At 28.4% G+C, this 20,651-nt stretch overlaps 1 protein-coding gene across 2 annotated transcripts in view; it reads right to left on the minus strand.

Annotated features, from left to right (window-relative positions):
* Positions 1–20,651, minus strand: part of LOC129612343 (moesin/ezrin/radixin homolog 1) — a 100,337-nt gene that overhangs the window by 30,537 nt on the left and 49,149 nt on the right. Inside the window, exon 2 of one of the 2 annotated variants that reach the window (XM_055525891.1) lies at positions 9,265–9,330. In XM_055525891.1, the coding sequence (XP_055381866.1) occupies positions 9,265–9,276 (12 nt within the window). In that variant the 5' untranslated portion in view covers positions 9,277–9,330. Of the gene's footprint in view, positions 1–9,264; positions 9,332–20,651 lie in introns of those variants that run through there. The other variant, XM_055525892.1, reaches the window with a different exon arrangement.

The raw sequence follows: 20,651 nt of genomic DNA on the forward strand, positions 1-20,651 counted from the left end.
AATTAAGCAAAAAAAAGAAAATACAATTTTATGATTAGAATTCTACATAAAACTTAATCTAACATTTATCCTAAACTCAAACTATAGCATAAAAAAATATATATAATATTATGTTTCATAATTTTTTTTTTTAAAGTAAATCTTTTTTATATTCAATTTTTCCAAAATTAGATATTTTTGTTGTTGGATAATTTTTGTGTATTAGAAATGTACATATTATATTTTAAGAAATTTTGATCAGTAATATTTACATTACTTAGCTGCAATCGAATTTGTTTATTAGACACATCTTTTACAAAATTGTATATTAACGGAAGAAAATTTTCGTTTTCTATGTAATTATGCTTATCTAAATGCACAAGCCCTCAGATAGAACATAGCCTAGTAACACACATTTCTTAATATATTCATCGTTTTCATGCCAGATATGGCTTGTAAGGGAATTGTCTTTGATTTCACTAAGCTAATTTTACGTTGAATATGGTTACGTATGAGACGTATTACGAAGTTGTCAATTCTGATGATATTAGCACTATTACATATATTTCTATTAGAATATAAATGTAGAAACCCAAAATTAGTTTTTTTGCGCGTACACGCTCTTAAACACCTACTTTCAAAAAGCCTCAACACTTCCATTATTGAAGCATTCACATTAAACCAAATAGGACTGTTGTAGGTTAAAATTGGCCTAATTAAGCTTTTATAACATAAAACTTTAATTTTTTTTAAACAATTTTCGAAAAGAAGAGTAAACTCGATGGCATAAACGCTTTATTGACCTTTAAAATTTGTTAAAATATGCTTGAAATTATACAAGTAATTGAAATAAATTCCTAGGTATTTAATATTTTGCAAGTTATTAATTCTAATTTGATTCGGCGCCTTGATATGAAATTGTCTCCAACCTTTTTTAGCACTTTTCCAAAACTTGTTTGAAAAAAAGTGCTTATTAGTTTCACTCTATCCGTCCGTCCGTCTTTACAAAAACTTTACTTATATTAGGTATTAAACTAATGGACCTATAAGTGTTTCGATTCGAGCCATTCCCCTAAGGATTTTTAATTGTTATAACTTGAAATTTTTCCAAGAAGTTGGGATATAACTTAAATTAAAACAATTATTAAAAATAATACAATATATTTCTAATACAGAATCGGAAACTTTTTTTAAAACTATATTCGCTATGCCATCTATTCCCGAAATTTTATTTTTAAGTTTTCCTAATATATTTTTCATATTATCTATTATAGTAAAATAGCTTTCATGTCTTGGCAGCTCATTCAATTTGTTTGTTCGCGTTTCGTCATCAAAATGTATTAATACAACTCCTTTAATTTCATTATTTCGGATTAGAGAATTAAATAAGTTACTCATAGTTTCTATGATTTGATGCGTTATTGGAGAAAATCTTCCAGATGTTTGCTTATGTACGTATTGCACCCTTGGGCACCCATTGTATCTAAAATTTCTTGCTCATGTACATATTGCACCCTTGGGCACCCATTGTATCTAAAATTTCTTCCTCATCCTCAATAATAAATTCATTATTAGCAACCCTATGGGTATTTATATTGATGTTCAAATTATTAAGTAAATTAATGTTAATTTTTTCTAAAAGCCTTTTTTCTCTGAAATAGAAAATGTTCGCATTATTGGTCATTTTTATATGTTTTTTATTCCCTTTACCCAGTATTTATTGACGTTAATTCTTAAATTCTCTTTTATTAGAGAACTAATGATGTTTAAAAGTGAATCTCAACATATTGAAATCATTATTTGTATAATTTTCCTTAATTAGCAAAAACCTAGCAGATAAAAGTTGGCTTTTATGTTTTCTGAGTCGAGTAAGAGTAAAACTTAAATATACCATGTTTTTCCGAAAATAAACCCTATGGAGACTTTTGGAACTTTTCGTAATATAAGCCTTCCCCCGAAAATAAGCCCTGGTTAAAATAATATGTAAAAAATATGTTTCTGAAGCATGTTTAGCTTCCTTAATACTCTTATTTCAGAGAAATGTTTGAAATAAAAAATCTGAGATTTTCATTGTTTACCTCTACAGTTTGTTTCAAATCAATTCTTGGAATTCAAAATTGTACTACGTCGCGCGTATGGTCTTATTAATTAAGTATGGTAAATTTTGGTTTCTACATTCTGTGTAAAATAAATAAATATTTATTAAAAATGTATAATTATACTTTTATTTTTGTCCTCCCGCGAAAATAAGCCCTAGCACATATTTTGGACCAAAAAAGAAATTAAGACAGTGTCTTATTTTCAGAAAAACACGGTATATCAATGCTATTATTATTTAGTGAGTAAGAGTTGGAATGGCAATTGCAATAGATTTCTGTATAACTGCCTCAATTATGTTTAAATAAGTATTAATTTCACAGATAGTTAAATATCTATATTAGGAATGCTTTTTAAAAATAGATCCGAATTAAGTTCGTTATTTAAATTCGCTTTGAATTTCTTCCAATTGGCTCTCTTAAATAAATAAAATTTTTTACCGTAGGCAATTCAAATAAAAAATGTTCAATATATCATTAACTCATTATAGCCAACTGATCACTGTCATACATAAGTGTCTTTAATTTACCTAGACTCAAAGTACTAACATTAACCTTGTATCGACTAAAATAAGGTCCAAAAAAGATTCTTTTCTGGGATATGAGGCTATTTCAGAATAGTAGAGTGACATTCGAAATTGTATATTATTGTTTTAAATAAAATCATTTAAAAAATTTTCACGACCGTTATGTTTTTGGTTACCCTAAGGTGGGTATTTAGCGTTTATGTCGCAACAGTATATAATAATTATTGATATTTACAAGATCTAATGCGTTCAGAATTTTGATAAATTCCTCCTGAAGGGGTTCACTATTTTTTTGAGAAGCATACATTGAAACAATAATTAAATTTTTGTCGCTCTGTTTATGTTTTATGTTTATTGTACAACTATCAATGCTTTTGAATGCACCAAAAATGTGTTTCTGAATTTGCCTATACATATTTAATATTTTCTTTTATAAGTAGCGTCGTACCAACAGTATCTGAAGATCTATCTTTTCTTATCATAATAAATACAATATAATTCTAAAACACTTATTGTGACTTAATTTAGTTTCACAGAGCGCAACGATATCTGGTTTATTATCATTTACGAAATCAATAAGAGAAATTTGCTTCGCTAAACACCTACATGAATCAACGTTATTGGCAATGATTTTAAAATTATTTTGTTTAGCAATTCTTTCATTAATGTAGAGTCTCATATAAGAAATCGATTCTCGAAATCTGATTTTGAATTTCTTTTTGTGAATTATTATAGCGATATAAAAATATCTCAGAGAGATGTAACATTATTACTCAGTTGCAGTAATATTAGCATTATATTCTCGAATTCTACTTTTGTGTTGCTACAATTATTAATATTAATGTTATTGTTAGTATTATTATTATTTAAGGTATTTGAAGTGAATTTATTATTACTAGCCAAAATGCTTGCAAACGAGTTATTAGATTTAACATAACAATTATTAATAGAATTTATAGTATGAATTTTTTATTTTGTTCTACTGTATATTTTAACTTACAGTTTTTCTTTTCTCTCTCCATAAAGAGAAAAAAAATGCAATTCTTTCTCTACGCATACATAGCACATTTTCGATAAGAACCACGGTGACCAGTTGTCTTACAAAGTACGCAGAAGACATTTTCTGATGGACTGTTTTTTCAATGGTACAATCCCTTGTAATATGATTCTTACCACACTTCACACATCTGGGTTCCATATTGCAATTATATGCTGAATGGTCAAATCTTTGACAACATGTACATTGGGAAAATGATTGTTTTAAATTTTTCCCATTTAATTATTTGATGTTCTATATGTTTTATTGCTAATAAATTACGAGTATCAAAAACACTTTCTGGTCCCGTTTGAACAATGAACATAGATAACACTTTTTTCTCAGAGATAGAATTTTTGGTTGTTATTCTCAAAACTTTTTTTATTGACACATTTTCAATGCTGGGAAATATTAAGAAGTTTTCAAGTTCGTCTGCTTCAAAGTAATACAATCCTTTCAGTACCATATTGATCGGCTTTAGTAGTGCATGTAAAGCATTGGACGGCTGCATTTTTTAAAGTGTCGATATTCTCCGCATATAAAACGTGTCGGTTTTTTTTATTAGATTTTATCAAAAAAGTATTAATTTTTAATTACATTTTAATTATTTTTTTATTTGCTGAAATATCATCGACATTGATTATGGTAGGTGGGACGCTTTTGCTTTTAACTCGCATATTCACAGTGCAACGTTGTGTGTTAATATTCCTAATGTTATTATGATTACTGATGGGACAGCACATCATGACGATTGTGAATATTGGACAGATCTTGATTTTTTTTTGAGATGTTTATTTCTAAGTATCTCTATGTAATCGCATTAGTGTTTGATTCTATAATATTAGTGCTAACGTTAGTAGACTCCGTCTCCATGTCAGCCAAAATGTGGAATCTATTTTCAGGATTGTAACTCGTTGATTGTTGCTTTCTTTATTGTGCCTTTGTCTAAAGTTAATTTTCCATTCTTCGTCTTGGCCTCAGCGATTGTATGTTGTTATTAACTTTTATTATGGTGTTACTAGTTTTTTTAATTATAGCATTATTTCGTGTATTGACCATTAGGTCAAGTACCACGTGTAAAAAAGTTTTTGATTAAATAAAAGTTTTTTTTTTAAATGAACTAAATTTTTAATTATTTTTTAAATGAATAAAAGGAATTAGATAATATTACTCTAATTTTTTATATTTTCGTAACACATTCAAATTAATTATTACTTATTTTATTTTTACTTTTACACTTGTTGCCACTCATGAGGTTCGAGCAATTATATATTATTCAAATTAGTTTCATTGCTATAACAAATTATATATGTATACAACTATAGCATAAATTTAGGAGGGAAAAAAAGCGTTGAATGAAGTTTTGACATAAAAGTTGAATTGGAACATTAAGCAAGTGAGTTAAGGAAAAAAAATCGATTTTTGTTGGCATGATATTTACCGTTGGTGTTCTGCGTTTATAAAAATTTAGAAAAGCTTATTTTTAAATTTTTCTTTTTTCTTTCAAATTTTAAAAAGAAAAATTTTTTTAATCTTACCATCTTTGTTTTTTTGAGGAATCTATTTACTATATTTTTTTTTGAGTTAGGAATGTGCTACGAACCTTTGATAAGATTCCGCACTGTGTAAAAATTTAAAAATTAAATCTAAATTTAAAATATCAAAGGAATTCAAGTATATAGTATAACGTAACGAAAAGATTGCGAAGAGAACTTAGCAATATAAGTAATGGTATAATCGGAAAATAATTAAAGCATCATCGATTTGTAATCATGTACGAAAATGCATCAATAACGTAAAATTTTAAATTTTGGTGTCCAAAAATGTCAAAAATACGCATCATATGCGCAACATATTACATCAGCTGTGGATCTTTTTTTTTTGTGATTTTGTACTTATGCAAAGTTTTTTGAATGGAAGCTGAGAAGTAAATGATTTATTATTTTAACTCAATAACTAATAAAGTTAATTATTTGTTTATGCACAGTATTAATATTTTTAAAGGCCCCATTATATTAAAATCTGCAAAAATTAATTGAAATTAAAAAATTTTTTTAATAGATTTTCAGTTGTTAAATATTATATACTTTTACATAAAATCTTTTTAAAATAAACGCCAAAAAACATATGATTTAGAAAGTGTTCAAAAATGTCAAAATAATATTGCATCAGCAAGATAAAAGCATCACATCGTTATAGCATCAGCAACTTTTTTTTTGAGTCGACGCTGCATTGATGCACGTTTTTGATTATTTTCCGATTATGCCCAACATAGCTAAGACTGTACCAGTAAAGTAACTTCTAAAAATCTTTTGCGGAACTTGGAATAGTTTTCAAAGTAATTTTAAATTTTTTATGCTTCCTTATGAGAGGATAAAAATAAACATTTATAACAAATTGCCCCATCCAGTTCATTTTCTTTAGCCAAAGGCTGACAGGCGAACTGTAACGGTTGAATTAACTTTGAAAACAAAATCGTGAACGTTTCTTTTTTGGCGATACATAGGTCGTGCCCAACGAATTAGAAATGCTAAAGGAAGGAGCATCTTGAAAAAACAATGAAGCCAGATTTTGTCTAGTTGTCTCTTTCTTTGCTCCATATTTATTTTATTTTTTTATCCGGCCTCTGCTACAAAATATGTGTGATTTGTAAGAAGGACAAGTTAAAATTTGTTTTTAAAGTAACCTTAAACACTACAAAATATTTCAAAATATTTTTTTATTTTAAATATCTAACAAAAAAATCAAATTTAATCAAATTTTGACTTTGATAATTTTTGACTTATAAATTTCTTTCATGAATTATAAAATTATAAATTTTGGTAAAATATTTGAAATGCAAACTTCTTTATTACTAATTTCAATCCACTTTCTTTTAATTTCATTACTTCTGGGAGAAAATTGGTCTTTTTTTTTCTTATATAAAAAAAGACCAAATTAAATCATTGCATGTACATACATATGTTATATTTTATCAAACACAAACTAATTTTGCTTAGAAAAAAATCCGGTCCTGATAAAATTATGTCGTTTGAAGTAATTATACCTGTACGAACATATGTTCGAAGGGTGTACTAAATTTGCATTACCGTTTGTAACACTAAGAAATAATGCTCTGAGATAAACACTCAAGTGTATGTTGTTGGTCAGCGTCCCAATGATAATTAAAAAACTAATCGTACTAAGTTCACCAAATTTTCACAAATGATTTATTCAAGTAAATGCTAGAACGCTATTTAAATTGGATACTGAATCTGCTATAGAACCTCAAAATTTATTTGACTATATCTTTGAAACTACAAAAGCTGTGGTATTGAAATTTTCCACAAGCGAATATATTAGTAGGACCAATTTGTTTGATAAAAGTCGTTGAAATTGCTTGGCTCCTTCTGGTAGCTGCCATACAATTTCAATAGTAGCTTGGCGATATCCTAGAAAATATTGAAAACACAGTAATGAAATTTTGCATAAATTATTATAGTAATACGGCAATTTAAAAACGTAGTCTGTCCCAGAGTGAGCTATGGCATATTTATTCGCACATAGAATAACAAATTCGTACGGGAAACCTGCTAACTTTTGGAAGAAATCAGACGTCAGGAACTGGACGTTTACTACGGGCCAAATATACATTTTTGCGTATATAAAGAGAAATTATCAACCGATTTCATCGAAATTTAATATTTAAATTCTTCGTACTAAAACAATGTACATATAGATTTTTTGGAAAGATCAGGGCTCGAAAACTGATTTGCGGGCCGATTTTAAATTTTTCACCATATCTACGGAACGAATTGATGGAATTTCTTGAATTTTGATATTTGAGTTCTGGTTGTTACCGAAACTAACTGGCGAGCATTTCAGGGAATTCGGGTAGCACAAAGCGAAACTCTACTAAGAAAGACTTTAGATTTTTTTTATATACGTAAATCTTTATAAAATAATATTCTTTTTTTAACGTTTAATATTAAATATGTTATGATTTTTTGGTTACGAACTGCACTAATTTTATTAAATAAAATAACAAAATCTTCTGTGCGTAATTTTCTAAGGAAAAAAAAAAAACAATATTTGGCATTTAATGTTAATTTCAGCTTGACAATGCTCGGAGCAAAGGAAGAAACTTACCTGAAATTTTTGACTTCTCTATGTTTTTTTCAAGATACGATTTTTTCGGGAGTGTAAGCGTGATAGAAACAAAGATGCTCCTCTTTTAGTGTTTCTGATTCTCTGGTCGTGACAATCACCATTATACGGTTAGTCGCGTCACTGACATAAAAAAAAGTCTAACAAATCTCACTTCAAATGCCTTTCTGATAAAACGACAATAGAATCCATAAACATTTTAAGTTGGTAGCATTAACTGCTGACGCAAATTCACAAAATAATATCGAAAATAGAAAGATGTGAAAAATATTTTGATCATGTACATGTATACAAACAAAGACATAGTTTTAAAGTGTTAATAATTCCTTGGAGTTTCCCACAATATTGTAACAAAATATATAAAAAAAAACTTTCTTTTTTCAGATTTCTGAAGTTTTTTCAAATTTCGAGAAACCGTTTCAAAAATTTTACTGAAGAAATTGAAAAGAACTTGCTACTACTTCGAATATTCCATAAAACAATATCGCGATGGTTTAGCAATATCGTAATTACTACTAGTACTACTACTTCACTCGCCGGTAATATGGGATAACGGCGAACGAATACACATGTTTAAAAATTCTAAAAAGCATGCTTTTAGATTGATTGCTCCTTGAATTTATAATAAGTGTGCATATCAGGGGTATTCGAATCCCCTCTAGCTTTCTTAAGAAAATAAAAATGTACTTGTTTCAATTTAAATCTACTGAGATTGAAAATTTGTTAAAAATAACAGTATGAGAGATAAAGGAAAATATTATATGGATAAACTTTTAGTTCTAATCGTAGCGCATCGAAATCGAACAAAAAGAAAAAAAAAATATTAAAATTTTCAAAACTTTAAAATTTACAAAAAAAAAAAATTAAAAAAAAAACAAAATTTCTGACTTCGACGAGCTGTATCTCGAAAACAGTGGCTCAAATCAAATTAACTATATGACATATAAAATAAAGAAAAATCAATCTCCTGTAAAACAAGCTCCTAATGACAACTCTATGTTATATGGTTCCGAAGTTATAAGCACATTTATTTATGTACAGAAAAAGTCCGATAATATTTTTTTGAACAAGTTGTAGCTCGAAAACAAATACATCTGCAACCCCCCCTCCCTAAAATTTTGAGGATTTATTTTTTTCTTTTAAGTTGAAATCCGGAATCAGTTATCTATTACATTACCTGTTTGTTTTTTGAATAATAATATGGTACGAACTATTCAACAAACTTTTCGTTACTTTACATTTATAAATTTTAATTAAACGGTGATAGATAAATGGATATAAACCGGATTTACAATTCAATTGTGGAAAATTTTTTTAATAGCTCTAATGAAATTCAACTCAAAAAGTTTTGGAATAAATATTAATAGATTATAATTAATAGATAAAATTAATAGATTATAGTTATGTCAATAGATTTAAAAATAAAACAAAATATTAAGATCATATGAAATTGAAAACATCATAAAAAAAATTTACTTACAGGTTTGGGCATCTTGAATCCGAGTTTGTATGTTAATTTTTTTATATGATAAGATTATAAAATGAACTGAAAATAGAAAAAAATAAACCTTTTAAAGCAAATCTTTATTAATTTTAAAATGAAGGTATTTTAATAAATTGAAATACGATATTTTGTATACGCATAAGCTCCATTGCATTTTAAATCACATGTAAAATAGCATCAACAATGTTTACTATTGCTTTAAATGTGGTAGTTTCAATACCCTTTAATGTAACAAAGCTATTACTGTTTAAATTCAATTTTTTTAATTTTACAAAAATTTACAATAAAGAAGAAAACTACTTATTATGATTTCGCAACTGATCGGTACCGATAGAAGACGAGAACCAAGTGAACCAGCAAAAAAAAAAAAACAAATAAAAAAGTCCAGAATTCATTCTACTCCTTGCAGTATTTTTATTTTATGGTACGATTTGTACTTTGAATTTATGAAATATATTTATTTATACAAATTAATATTTCCCATTCACCTTACAAATAATTATGTTTCTTTGTTAAATAAAAGAAAATGCTTATCAAAGCAATTAATTTCAAATTAATAACAAGTGTATTTAATTTAATAACAAAAATGAATTTAAATGACATTCTACTCGTAATTTCAACTAATCAAATTTAGGAAATAATATTAAAGTGTAATAATGCTACAAGTGCATGTGTTAACTTCTTCCTAACTTTGTTAAGTTTCTCACGTTATCGTTGGTTTCCTTGATGTTTTCGATGAATTCATTGAACTTGTTGTATTAAATTTGTACTTTGTTTGTAGTAATTTTGTTGATGAATTTGATTGTACAAAAAAGAAGTATAATCAAAGCGGAAAATGTAATGATTAATATTGTCAATGCTGAGTTCGTTTAGGTGAGGTAAAGAAAGTTTTTTATTTCGTGACTAAACTGTGTTATAGTGGGTTTGTTCGGAATCATCAAATAAAAGTTGTAAGATTTTGTCAAAATCGAAAAAAAATTAAATTTCAAATTAATTTTTGATACAATGTATGCTTTCTTAAACTCATTGTATTGCTTTACATTTCAAAGCTTAAAAATCTTGATGCTTTGTAATTTTTTATTCCATTGCTTATTTTAATAAGAAAATTTTTTGTTTCAATTGATTTTGATTAAAAAACATGTAAAAGACATAATATAAGCGTCGAAAAAATTATGTAGAAACAATTTGACAAATATTTAAGTGTTAACAACGCCTCAGACACAACATCAAATAAATTCTGAACATAGCACATCGTCAAATTATTTTGTTGATATTTTAGAAAACTATACAATGTGTCTGATGCGTCTTAAATACAATTATGAAGATACCCAGTAATTTTGGCGGATGTACCTCGGTGTAAATGCTTGGTTTGGTTGTTTCTATATATCGTATCATTTATTCGGATTATGTCTTTAACTTTAACCAAAAAGGTGCCGTACATTGTTTTTTGTCGTTGGTCAAATATTTTGGTAGGCGGTACATCATTAATATCTAATATTCAATTTGCAACAACGGGTTGCTTCAGTTGGGCACGACGCTTTATTACTATTTAGTAGAATTTAGTAGAAGAGGTATTTCGACAGAATAAGATCGTTTATTGGTTAATAAAAAATAAGATCGTTATTTTTTGTTTCCCATGATCAGGTGTTCCTGCTATAAATTTTAAAGCACTACCAACTAAATTGATGAATCTAATCATACGCTTGGGAATTTATAGGGTATGCTTTACATGTGATATTTCTTCTATTTGTTGCTTAAGATATTAACTTTTCAAATTTCTGTAATAATTGATAGTCTGTAAGATTCGTTGTGTGGGAAATATAGAAATATTCTTCATATATTACAACTTTTCCCTGCGATATGGCAATAAAGCATGCTGAGGAGTAGTCTATTATTCTAGCCGAAGGACGAGAACAAAGAGTAATCTAAAATAAAGAAAAATTTAACGGAATTTTCTACCATTTATTAATACTGTTGTGGTTAAATCTTTTTCTGCAGTATTTTGAACAAAAACTTTGGAGAATATATTACTTAAGCGTTTGTTGGTGTGCAATGAAACTTTGTCAGTTTTACACCCTTGAAGATAGAAAGCTGAAATTATATATGTAATACATCCCTATACTAGAAATTTATTTCCGTAGAAAATTTTTACGTATCTTCCCTCCTCTAAAAGTTTAATTCCCCTAAAAATGATATTTTTTAACCATTTATTGCAGTGAAAGCAGAAACTTTTTTCAAATATTGCAAACGCAGAAATATTGTGACTGCCTTCTTCTACCGCGCCATACTATATTTGAACTTTAAAAAAACCAAATGATCGTTAAAATTTACCGTTATCTAAAATCAGTTTTTGATCCTTGAAATAGTATCTTATATGAAAATAGTTTTACGTAGTAGGTGTACATAAATTCTCTTTAAAAGCAATATTTTCAGTTGTTGAAGGGAAAAGTACTACATTACAAACCATTGGCATGACTCAACTTTATTGTGCTAGAATTCGAATTTAATGTATTTATTGGTTTCTCATTTTTAATAGAATGAACCGAACTATCGTATTTCTATGTGACTAAATCAATAGTTTCAATAGTATTTTGTTGTTCTTTGGTACAGCAAACAATCAGAAGTTTTCCAACAAATGTTAGAAAGTGTTGATTGTGCGTAATAAAAATATCAACATGTAGGATATTTCCCGAAAGGTTTGGAATGAGTGCTCTCCCATTTTACGGTTTCGGGGTTCGTGTTGGAATTTATTTTTTATAGAATTTTTGCAGTTGATAGCTAGAGATTTTAACAATTTCCTTATATTTCCTCATATTTCTAATATATTCATCTGTTTCAAGTTTTACTGCATAGACCTGTGTGCTCTATTATGCTCTGTATTTATCATGTCTATCTGATTCATTTAATTTTAATTTTCCGTTTTCATTTATTAAATCTATTACGAAATTGTTGGTGTAAATAAATTTTAAACTAGGAAAATTAATAAAAATTCCGTTTCAATTTGGGATAAAGTTGTCAAGTGGTGAATTGCATTTGTGACATCGGCGTTTATGCAAAGTTATGGACATTTCAAGTAATATTTCAAAGTTTTTAAATTAATAGTGTGTTTAACGTTTTTTCGGAAAATAATTTTTGGGGTTCTAAATTGGTTTACTAAATACTCCTGAGGATTCGTCCGTTATAAGTTCGAATGGTTTTTAATAATCGCGATAGGGCAGAAGCACTGAGATTCTACTTCTGAGAAGTAGATTATTCTCCTAAAACACGCATAACTATATTACGTAACGTTTTTAAATTCTTTTAACATCTAAATGGGTTTTTTCGCCTGGTGAAAATATTATATCATTGATATAAATATGACAGGATTTCCCGATATAATTCCTCAAGACGTCATCTATGGCTCGCTGGAAAATTCAAGGAATGGAAAACTACAGAACTCATACTTGCCTTTATTTATATTAAATGCCGTCTCTTACCTATCCTTTTTAGATAAAAGAATGTGATGGAAACCGGATTTTAAATCTAATTATAAATAAAATATTTTATTATAATTCACTGTAATAGGGTTTTAAAATCGAAATGTTAAATTAATAACCAAAACAGAAATTATAAAAGATTTAAGATATTTTCATAAACATAATACTGCAAAACAATAATGTTTTTAGCACTTTTCCAAAAAATTTTTGGAAAAAAGTGCTTATTAGTTTCACTCTGTCCGTCCGTCTGTCCGTGTGTCTGTTTACAAAACTTCTACACCCTTGAAGATAGAAAGCTGAAATTTTGTACGTACATAGATTTTTACTAGAAACTTATTTTCGTAGAACAAAATTTTTATCTATCTACCCCCCTTTAGAAATTATACCCCCCCGAGACCCTAAAAATGCCATTCTTTAACTATTTAGTGCAATGAAGCCATAAGGATTTTTCAAATTTTGCAAACGCAGAAAGGCAGTGGCTTGCTTCCTCTAGCGGGGTATACTAAAGGTTAACTTTAGAAAAACAAAATGGCCGCTCAAATTTACCATTATCTAAAGTCCGTTTTTTCCAAATTTTTGATGTTGTTTATTTTCTAGACCCCAACCTGTAGAAGCTTGAAATTTTATGGGCTTTTAGACATTAACAAATAGTTCATTTCGTTGGAAGAAAATTTTTTTCCATCTCCTTCCCCTCCTCTTATGTTATTGCCTCTTGAAATTTGCAAAATTTGAATTTTTGACACCTTATATTTCCGAAACCGCAAGCTTTTTCAAATTTCTATAAACACAAAAAGCTAACGGTAAATTCCATGACATTAAAAAATATAATTATTTTTCTTAACTCACATAATTAAACCTTAAAATCGAGCATTATTTTAACCCCTCTTTATATTAATTTTTGCTTTATTTCAAAGACTGCATGTATGTATCATCCTAAATATATGCAATCCTAGAAAGAGTTTTGTATATGAATGAAAATAATTTTTAGAATGTGTGATAGGTATACATAGACTGTATTTAAAAGCAGAATTTTCACTTGCTGAAGGGAAAAGTGGTACAATACAAACCATTGGTTTGACCCAACTTTATTATATAACACATACGCAATATATTTTTAACAGATTTATAAAAACTTTTGCTGTTTTGAATTTGCAGTATTATGTTCATGAACAAAAAATGTCTTTAAAAAAAAAAAAACATATTTATTTTGGACCGAAGAGTGGAAAAATTCTATTTCAGGAAAAATAGAAATTAAGAAAAACAAAAAAAGGAAACTGAAACAAAAAGAAATTTTGTTATTTTAAGTACAACAATTAACAGACGATTTCCTAAAAAACCGCAAAAATTAGTAAGACAAAATTACAGCTCATTTAACTGCGCTAACCATGATAATTTAAATTATTACCGACCGTATTGTGTAAACAATAGGTAGGTTATGTGATGGCAATAAATTTTGCATATCGAGTTTTCGGTGGGAACGTACTTCTCCATAGTAGGGAAGTGTAAATAAACTATTTTTAGCAACCTGTCGGTCTGTTGGTCTGTCCGTCTGTCCGTCTGTCGGTCTGTGTGTGCACGCGTGTATCTCAAGTTCTGCTGAACCGATTTTGATGAAATTTTATATGTAAGTTTGTTTCCACCATGGCACGGATCGATCAACTTTTGGTATATATCAGGCCTCGGGAACTGCACTTTTTAGCGGGCCTGTTTTACATTTTTGAACATTTTGAAGAAAATATTCAACCGATTTACTTGAAATTTTATATATATAAGCTCAGCTCGACCGTCCGCAAAAATTCGTATGTTTTGGAAGAAATCAGGCATCGGCAACTAGACGTTTACTACGGGCCAAATATACATTTTTGTGTATATAAAGAGAAATAATCAACCGATTTCATTGAAATTTAATATATGAACTCCTCGTATTAAAACAATGAACATATAAATTTTTTGGAAAGATCAGGGCTCGAAAACGGATTTGCGGGCCGAAAATATTTGCCGGCCGGCTTATATATCAAATTTCATATATAAGCTTTGCTCGATCATACGCAAAAATTCCTAACTTTTGGAAGAAATCAGGCATCAGCAACTGGGCTTTTACTACGGGCCAAATATACATTTTTGTGTATATAAAGAGAAATAATCAACCGATTTCATTGAAATTTAATATATGAATTCCCCGTATTAAAACAATGAACGTGTAAATCTTTTGTAAAGATCAGGCATCGGCAACTAGACATTTACTACGGGCCAAACATACACTTTTGCGTATATAAAGAGAAATAATCAACCGATTTCATTGAAATTTAATATATGAATTCCTCATAATAAAGCAATGAACATATATTTTTTTTGGAAAGATCAGGGCTCGAGAACTGATTTGCGGGCCGATTTTACATTTTTCACCATATCCACAGAACAAATTGATGGAATTTCTTGAAATTTGATATTTGAGATCTGGTTGTTACCGAAACTAACTGGCGAGCATTTCAGGGAATTCGGGTAGCACAAAGCGAAACTCTACTAAGAGCCAAATTTACATTTTTCTGGGTCTGTTAACTATAAGCTTACTAATGTTCTAAAAATTGGAAAGAAGTATTTAACAGACATTTTTATAATATTCTGTAACACTTTCATTTAATTAGACAATACACAATGCGGTCGGTTATGTGCTGACCACATCAGATTTTTTTTGTGATAAGTTAGCAATGTTTTTGAACAAAGATGATTTTCAATGTTTGTTCACGAATACAAATATAGTGCAGTTCTCGCTATATATATCGCGATATACTGCGTTTATGAAAAGGCCTTTAATAATCACTCTTGGTTTACAGCTGTTTCATGTGTGATCTTTTGGGCCACAGTGTTGAGATAAAAAAGTAGTAAACAGTAATATGTTGTTTTCATACTTCATTTTCATACTGAAGAGGATTTTTTGACTCCAATTGTGAACCGCAATCTTTGTTGTTTTCTGGAACTTTTCCTTACTAAAGAGAATTTGATTGTTTTCTGACGCAATCTTTAATACGGTTATTATTTCTTATGTCCTTACTTACATTCAAAATAATTCAACAATTTCAAAATAATATCATTCAATTTTATAACATTCAATTGCATAACATTCAACATTCAAGTATCTTTAATTTAAATAAGAAAAATATTACAAATTAACCAAATTTGGGAAATGTCATTGAAAACTATTAGTGCTATAGGTGCATGTGTTAACTTACAATATGTATATGCATGTTTTTAAATATCAAGAAGATAAAAAAAGCAACTAGAATAATCTACTACCGTAAATATAATTTAAAGAACTTTAAAAGAAGCCCAGAGAAGAAATGTATTATTATATTTATATTTTTAGAAAAATTTATAATCATATTTCAGGTACGTCTAAGTGTAAATGGGTGCTTTCATATGAAAAACATACTAAAAGACGAAAAAAACATTCCCTTGTGAAAAGTAACATCAATGTATACCGACCGCATTGTATATAACAGGGAAGGTAGGTTATGCGATGGCACCAAATATTGCATGTGTTTTTGGTGAATGTATTTCACATCGATGTAGAAACGCAAAACACACCACTTTTAGAAAGATGCCTGTCTGTGCATTTTCATAAATCAATTTCGACGTGATATTAAGCAAAATTTGTATCCGATTTTACTTTAGCCATGTAATGAGTTGGTTTACTTTTACCAGGTAATACCAGATACGGGCCGATTTTACTTTTTCAAATTATGTTTCGCATAATTATCGATTTTTTGAAAATTCATATATTATAAACTCCGCCTAATAATATGGCAAACCAGCAAACTTTTCGAAAACATCCGGTACCAACTTGATATTTTCAAGTTTTTTCAGTTGATTTCACGTTTTTATTATTTTTAGAAAAATAAATTGACGAAATTTTTAGAAACTTTATAGTTAGCCCCAACTGACAATATGAAGCGTAAAAAAGCTTTTTGGACAAATCAATCTGCATCTGATGAAATCAGATCAGTTATAAACCTAATCTGGCTAGAAAGTATAGTTCCACTAGAAATTAAATTTATTTTCAGTTTAGTGTTCAGTTAGTTTTTTAGAACTTTTAGGAAAAATCAAATCCAGTGGATCTCTAATCAAAATTATGTTTTAAGAGATACAAGGAAAGTATAACTTTCTTAAAATTTTAAAGAATTAAACATTCATTATTCTGCCAATGAAATTATGCTATATATTAATTTTAATACAATGATATTTGATATAAATATGATATAGAATATAAACCAAACCAATATTTTGTTGTTTTCCAGTTTTACAATTAATTAATTGTAATTAATTTATTTAAATATTTTGCAACTAAATCATAACCATTTTGCAATAAAATAAAATTTCGTAAAGCAACAAGGTAATCTTTTATGGTTTACTAAATTAGAATAGAACAATAAAAGGTGATGATTTTTATAATTAACTATTGCTCGATTTAACATTTTCACAACCTTTGTATTAACTCACGTCGGATGTTTCGGATTTTCTAACCGAGTTTTAAGTTATTTTAACAAGGCTTCAGATTTTGTAATGGATTTCTAAGTTCGATGACAATGAAATATTTTGGTTTTTTTGCGGGTGGCTCGATTCGATGATATTCCACAACTCCTCCCTAGCGAAAGCCGATATCTTTGAATATATTCAAGCTATTTATTTGAATATATTCAAGTAAAAGTAAAAGGAGAAAGATTCATTCGACAATTGAAGAAAAGCCAGAGTATTATTATATATATTTACATATATTTTACTGTATTATTATAATTGTATTATTGTATAATACAATATATTGTGTAATAATTTTATTATTATGTATATTTTATTATTATACTCGTATTTATATTTATAAATATATTTTACCGCCATAGGGAGTAAATTAAAAAAGTCTAATGTCAGTTTTACTAACCCTTAGTAGGTTAACAATGGAGGTTATATCCAGGATATTGTCTAAGATATCGCATGTCTTTATATTATATTATTATAATTGTCGGGTTACATACAAAACCATAGGTTAAAACAACTCATCGTGTTTGAACTATAGTAATTTAAAGTTTGAAATGAATATACCTAATAGGGATACTTTCATTAGCAGAAGTTACTGGTAACTAAAAGAAGAATTCTAAATAATGAAATACCGCATGCGTGAAGCACTTCGAGTATTATCTCTTTAATTTTTTAAGTTTAGTTAGATTTTAGTTAAGTTAGATTTTAAGTTTAGTTAGATTTTAGTTAAGTTAGATTTTAAGTTTAGTTAGATTTTAGACTAAATTAGAAAGAAATTTAGAATAAGATTTTTAAATTAATTTTAAAGTACTACATTACAAACCATTGGCATGACTCAACTTTATTGTGCTAGAATTCGAATTTAATGTGCTGAAAGCTTTTTCTTCGGTTTGCTTTCAATTTGTCGATTTGTTCCGTAGGGTGTTGATGAACTATATTTATTGGTTTCTCATTTTTAATAGAATGAACCGAACTATCGTATTTCTATGTGACTAAATCAATAGTTTCAATAGTATTTTGTTGTTCTTTGGTACAGCAAACAATCAGAAGTTTTCCAACAAATGTTAGAAAGTGTTGATTGTGCGTAATAAAAATATCAACATGTAGGATATTTCCCGAAAGGTTTGGAATGAGTGCTCTCCCATTTTACGGTTTCGGGGTTCGTGTTGGAATTTATTTTTTATAGAATTTTTGCAGTTGATAGCTAGAGATTTTAACAATTTCCTTATATTTCCTCATATTTCTAATATATTCATCTGTTTCAAGTTTTACTGCATAGACCTGTGTGCTCTATTATGCTCTGTATTTATCATGTCTATCTGATTCATTTAATTTTAATTTTCCGTTTTCATTTATTAAATCTATTACGAAATTGTTGGTGTAAATAAATTTTAAACTAGGAAAATTAATAAAAATTCCGTTTCAATTTGGGATAAAGTTGTCAAGTGGTGAATTGCATTTGTGACATCGGCGTTTATGCAAAGTTATGGACATTTCAAGTAATATTTCAAAGTTTTTAAATTAATAGTGTGTTTAACGTTTTTTCGGAAAATAATTTTTGGGGTTCTAAATTGGTTTACTAAATACTCCTGAGGATTCGTCCGTTATAAGTTCGAATGGTTTTTAACACTAGAACTACCGACCGGTCAAAATGACCGGTTGTATGACTATTTCACAAGATTTTCTCCTTAAATTTCATTTAATATTTTATGAGGTTAGTATGACTTTTTCTAAAATTATGTATTTAATAATATATTAAATTATTTTGATTTTCCATTTCCAATTTGTTGATATACGTATGTACTATACCTATATATACCAACCGGTCAAAATGACCGGTCATTATTTTTAACGTTTTTGATGTGAAAAAATTACAAAAACTTCCAGAAATTACTGGAAGTAGTATATATTTTTATTATAAAAAGGGAAAATATATTTAGAATATTTTTATCCAGTTATAAAACTTTACCCTAAAAATGCCGAGACGTTCGAAAATACCTAGAATCTTAGAGGACATAACCAATATAAGAGAAGACCTTTCGGATACCGAAGATGATATTGATCCTGCAGAAATTTCAGAGGATCAATCAGAAACAAAAGATGTGTTTGTTTCCTCAGACAGCAATAGTGAAGAAGAGAACATGCTAAATATACGTACGAGAAGAAGAATTTTGAAATTGTCGTCATCTTCGGATGAAAGTTACTGTCAACAAACTGAAATTGCAAATAATGGAACTATTTGGACTAAAATAAAAGCTTTATTCTAAACTAAATATATTATAAATGGATTCCCCTATCTGGGGAAGGACGAAACAAGACAATCATCAATTCCTTTGAGTGAGTTTGTTGTACTGAAATTAATTTAACAATATGCCGGTGCTGGAAGAAATGTTACCAGTAAATCACTGGCACTAAAATTATTGGAAAAATGTACTACATTGGTTGGAACTATTCGTGGTAATAAAAGAGAATTGCCGGAACTGGCTAAACAAAAAAAGGATAATTTACCTCGATTTTCATCTCAAATTTATAAAACAGGTAACTGTACTTTGACAATATATAAAAGCAAGGCAACCAAAAAAGTACTTCTTCGAAGTACCAAACACACTTCTGTGTCAATTGAAAAAAGTAACAACAACTGCCTGAAACTATCGCATTTTATAATAAAACAAAATGTGGAGTAGACATGACGGATCAAATGGCCAGAAAGTATAGTGTAAAATCAGCATCTCGAAGATGGCCTCTTCAAGTGTTTTTTAACACTCTCGATTTAGCGGTAATAAATGCATGGGTTTTATAAAAGGTAACAACTGGCGAAAATATATCAAGAAAAGATTTTCTGTTTCAATTAGCAGAAGAACTTTCCACAGAGTGTAAAGATCCACCTGAACTGCAAAACTTAATTGACCTCTTGACGACCCCGAAAATCTGTAATATACGAAAAACGTGCCAAATAGGTTTCTGTAATGAAAATAAAACTATTAATATATGTGCTGGTTGTAAAAAACATGTTTGTGGGAAATGCATATTAAAACTAATTATATGTAAGAAATGTGGTGATACCAATAATAAATAACATGAAACAAATAATATTACTCATTTTTCTCTAAATAGTAAATATTTTATGAACCTGCAATGTTAGAATGAAATATATTTTATGTTCTTTCAAACTCTGCTTTCAATTTTCATATTAAATTAACTAAATATCAAACCGGTCATTTTGACCGGTTTGGTAGAAATAGGTATACAACAATTGTTGGTAGTTCTAGTGTTAATAATCGCGATAGGGCAGAAGCACTGAGATTCTACTTCTGAGAAGTAGATTATTCTCCTAAAACACGCATAACTATATTACGT

This window comes from Condylostylus longicornis, unplaced genomic scaffold (assembly GCF_029603195.1).
Source record: "Condylostylus longicornis isolate FDR11 unplaced genomic scaffold, ASM2960319v2 ptg000069l, whole genome shotgun sequence".
In the NCBI taxonomy this organism is placed as follows: domain Eukaryota; kingdom Metazoa; phylum Arthropoda; class Insecta; order Diptera; family Dolichopodidae; genus Condylostylus; species Condylostylus longicornis.